At 55.8% G+C, this 3,937-nt stretch overlaps 1 protein-coding gene across 1 annotated transcript; it reads left to right on the top strand.

Moving 5' to 3' along the window:
* Positions 1-2,647: 2,647 nt before the first annotated feature.
* LOC119367563 (gibberellin-regulated protein 7-like) lies at positions 2,648-3,608 on the top strand. Its single transcript, XM_037633044.1, has 2 exons — positions 2,648-3,002; positions 3,129-3,608. Exons 1-2 carry the CDS (start codon positions 2,666-2,668, stop codon positions 3,371-3,373), a joined length of 582 nt encoding a protein of 193 aa, XP_037488941.1. The 5' UTR covers positions 2,648-2,665; the 3' UTR covers positions 3,374-3,608.
* The last annotated feature ends 329 nt before the right edge of the window (positions 3,609-3,937 follow it).

The following is a 3,937-nucleotide window of genomic DNA, read 5'->3' as shown; positions in this document are numbered from 1 at the left end:
CACATTATTATCACGTGTGAGTTTAGGAACAGAAAGAAGATTACGTGTCACAGAGGGAACTCTAAGCACATTACGAAGCTGAAGACTCCTATTTGCATGCCTAGTAAGAAGAGATGCTTGACCAATATGAGATATATGCATACCTGCTCCATTGGCGGTGTGGATTTTGTCGGAGCCATGGTAGGGTTCGCGAGTATGTAGCTTGCCCATCTCGCTCGTCAGATGCTCCGTTGCCCCAGAGTCCATATACCAGTGAGGATCAACAGAGTAGGACTGAGTGTGCCCTTGCTGCTTTGTGGCCATCGGTCGATCTTCCATGGCCACTTGACGCGCAAAGTTGCGCGTGTCCTTGCCATCATTGTCGAGACCCAGAAAACTCTTCTGAAAGCGTTTATGACACTTAGAGGCCCAGTGCCCATCACGACCACAAAGCTGACACACACGCTGACCGCCAGCCCCCGGTAATGTCGTAGTAGGAGGGGGGGCCGAAGTGGGCGGTGGTGGCAGCCCCGAAGGAGCCCGAGATGATGAAGAGGAGCGGCCACCCTTGGTGACGGTGTTGGCTGAGAGGGAACCGCTGGTCCTGGAGCGGCGCGTCTCGACCCGTTGCTCAGTGAGAAGGAGACGGGAAAAGACCTCGTGCGCCAGCATGGGTGTCGAGTTGCCCCGCTCGTTAATGATCTCGAGTAAGGCATCATACTCCTCATCAAGACCATTGACAATAAACAAGTTGAACTCGGAGTCAGTGAGGGGTTGTCCAATAGAGGCCAGCGTGTCGGCGAGGCCCTTGACCTTGTTGTAGAACTCGGTGGCAGTGGAGTCAAGCTTTTGACACTCCCCAAGTTGACGACGGAGCGCAGAGACACGAGCATGCGACTGTGCTGCAAATGAGCGCTCAAGAATGGTCCAAGCCTCATGGGACGTCTTGGCGAAGACAACAAGACCGGCAATGGCCGGAGTGAGCGACCCCTGGATGGAGGAGAGGTTCGCTTGGTCCTGCCCTATCCAAACACGGTGCGCCGGATTGTAAACCGGGCCATGCACGCTATCGATCAACGCAGGGGGACAGGGGAGAGAACCGTCGACGTAGCCAAGCAGGTAATGACTCCCAAGAAGCGGAAGAACCTGCGCACGCCAGAAGATGTAATTGTCCGACGACAACTTGATGGTGATGAGGTTTCCGAAGTGAAACGGCGGCGGCGGTAGGGAACCCGTGGAGACTGCCGGAGGCAAAGGCGCCATAGGGGCAGCGGCGACAGGCGCGGCCGCGGAGATGGACGGCGCAGGAGCCGTGCCCGACGCGGCGAGACCGGCCATCAGGGCCGAGTCAGAGGCCTCCATCGGGGCAACGGTGTTGTCGCTGATGAAGGCGGGCGAAGAGACGCCCGTCGTGGCGCTGGAAGTGCGGACCACCAGCGAGGTTCCCGGCGACGAGGAGAAGAAGGAGCCGACGCTCCTCGTCCCGATCGGGAGTGAAGCGGCCGCGGCGGAGTCGAGGGGCCGGGAGAGGAGGGCCGCCAGGGAGGCCGGCAAGTAGCTGGCCGTGGAGGAGCCCGAGGCGGCGGATCCCGACATGGTGGCGGCGGCGCGATCGAAGATGGCGACGGCGCGACGTGAGGCGGCGGCGGCGTAGGGTGTAGCGGAAGCGTATGACCTAGTTTGATACCATGTAAGACAATAGGTTTGGGGAACCGGCTCAACCCTCTAGAGGTGGCCTATGTCATATATATAACAAGGGGTACAACGTTACATCATACGTACGCATATACGTACATATATACACAAGCTATACAGTCTAACATGCAGGTGCTCGCCGCCATGGCCCTGGCGCGGCGGAAGGCCGCCCCGCCGCCGAGGGCGTCCAAGCTCGGGCGGATGCTGGGCAGCTCCCTCTGCGTGTTCGTCGCCACCTACCTCCTGGCCCACGGCACCCTGAGCGTCCTCGCGCCGTGCCACTTCGAGTGCTTCCGCGTGCGCATCGCTGCTCTCGTCGCCGGCGTCGTGGACCTCGCCGTCACCGCCAGCATCATGCCGGTATGCTCTTGCGCCGCCCGTGTTGGTCTGCTCTTGGATTTGACGTTGGGATTTAGTTTTCAGATGCCTTACGTACCAACCCTGTTTCTGCTCGATCTTATCAGCGTCCCGTGGAAGGTTAGCTGCATGCATGCATGGATGCATGCGGCGGGTGCATGTGCCAGAGGAAGATGAAGCAGATCGCTCGCTCGACTCACACGCCTATAGATAGAGGCACCACGTTGTTCATCAAGAATGAGTGTACGTATACAGCGTAACTGATTGCAGCCGCGTTTTTTATTTGAAACTGGAATACTTGTGATTCTAGATTTGCAGTAGAGCGTAATTGTAAAACGAGTGTACGTACTACAAACAAGCCGTGAGTCGTGAATGACTCGTTGAATCTCGTAGCGTAGCCGGCCTTTGGAGCAATGGACCGTAGGTGCAGGTTGCTTTGCAGAAATGCCAGAAAGCAGATTAATACGGGCGGGCATATACGTACAGTGGGTGTACGAGTTGAAGAAAGCAAAGATAATTGGTGGTGTGTGGCCATCTGTCTGGGTACGTAAATACCGCCAAATTCACCTGTCTGTCCTCGGCACGGCAACCACAGTCTCTGCATATGCATCCATGCATGCGTTAACTGGCATTCATGGCCGCCCTCTTTACACAGAAAAGGTCAGAGATTGGTGGTGGGTGCATTGATGAAAGTGAAACCGCAGCCAGCTGTGGTCCTACAACTTTCCCCTTGCTGGTTATACTTGGTCACACAACCTACTCCGCAGAGTCCGTCCGTTCACTCGAGTCGCGCGCTCGGCGTTGCATCTTCACCTCTGCTCAGCTAAATAAGTGGCTGCTTTTGCCAAACATCTCTTGGACGGAAACAGAGTTGAAGAAGAAAGACAAGGCGATGAAGCCTCTCCCGGTGACCCTGGCTCTCCTGGCCCTCTTCCTCGTCGCCTCGTACCAGGACCTCACCGTGGCCGCAGGTAACTTCACCGGACACAGTCACACAGACGCTCTTTGACCTCCTCTTCGTACCACTCCGGCATGCACTCCCTGATTGATGACAAGAAGTACGTATTTTGTTTGCCTTGTGGTGGGTGGGCATGCAGATGCAGATGCAGATGCAGCTGGAGCTGGAGATGTTGGCGCCGTTCCGGTTCCGGACAGCGTGTGCGAGGGCAAGTGCAAGAACCGGTGCTCGCAGAAGGTGGCCGGGCGGTGCATGGGGCTGTGCATGATGTGCTGCGGCAAGTGCGCCGGCTGCGTGCCGTCGGGGCCGTTGGCCCCCAAGGACGAGTGCCCCTGCTACCGCGACATGAAATCCCCCAAGAGCGGCCGCCCCAAATGCCCCTAGGACTAGGGCGCTTCTTTTTCTTTCTTGGGTGGAATGGGATCTTGACGAGCCGGGTGCGTGGGATTTAGGGGTTCCCCTTGTTTGTAAGCTTGATTTGTTCGGGATAAACAACGCAGATCCGGTTTGAGTAGCGAGGAGTGAGGAGTGCTTCCATGTCTTCTCGCATCTGGATTTCTAGACTTTGTACCTTTGCAATATGTGCTTTTCATGCAGAATCTGCTCAAGATTTAGGTCCCGGAATGTTGCTGGCCTCATTCGACGCGGCGGCCGCGCCGGCGACTGTTCCACGGTTTAACGGCGTGCTTTTTGTTAGGTGCCAGCGCTTAGAGCATGTACAATAGTGTTATCTCAGGAGTGCTGCGTAGGACATATGATGAGGTGGGACAGAGGTAACTCATAAAAAAGGCTTGTCTTCTCTTATTTAAGAGAAGACAAGAGATGATCTTTTAGCACAATTTATCTTACCATATTTTAAGGAATGACAAGTTATTGAAGATAAGGCTGGTCACAATGGGGAGGAACTTAGGAATAACATCACACACTTCAATACAACTTTGCTTATGT

Source organism: Triticum dicoccoides, chromosome 2B (assembly GCF_002162155.2).
Source record: "Triticum dicoccoides isolate Atlit2015 ecotype Zavitan chromosome 2B, WEW_v2.0, whole genome shotgun sequence".
In the NCBI taxonomy this organism is placed as follows: domain Eukaryota; kingdom Viridiplantae; phylum Streptophyta; class Magnoliopsida; order Poales; family Poaceae; genus Triticum; species Triticum dicoccoides.
This window is presented reverse-complemented; position numbering and strand designations above follow the sequence as displayed.

Coding starts and splice junctions, on each gene's coding strand:
- LOC119367563 (XM_037633044.1), top strand. CDS start 2,666: ATGGCCGCCCTCTTTACACAGAAAAGGTCAGAGATTGGTGGTGGGTGC. Junction 3,003..3,128: donor GGACCTCACCGTGGCCGCAG/GTAACTTCACCG, acceptor GTGGGCATGCAG/ATGCAGATGCAGATGCAGCT.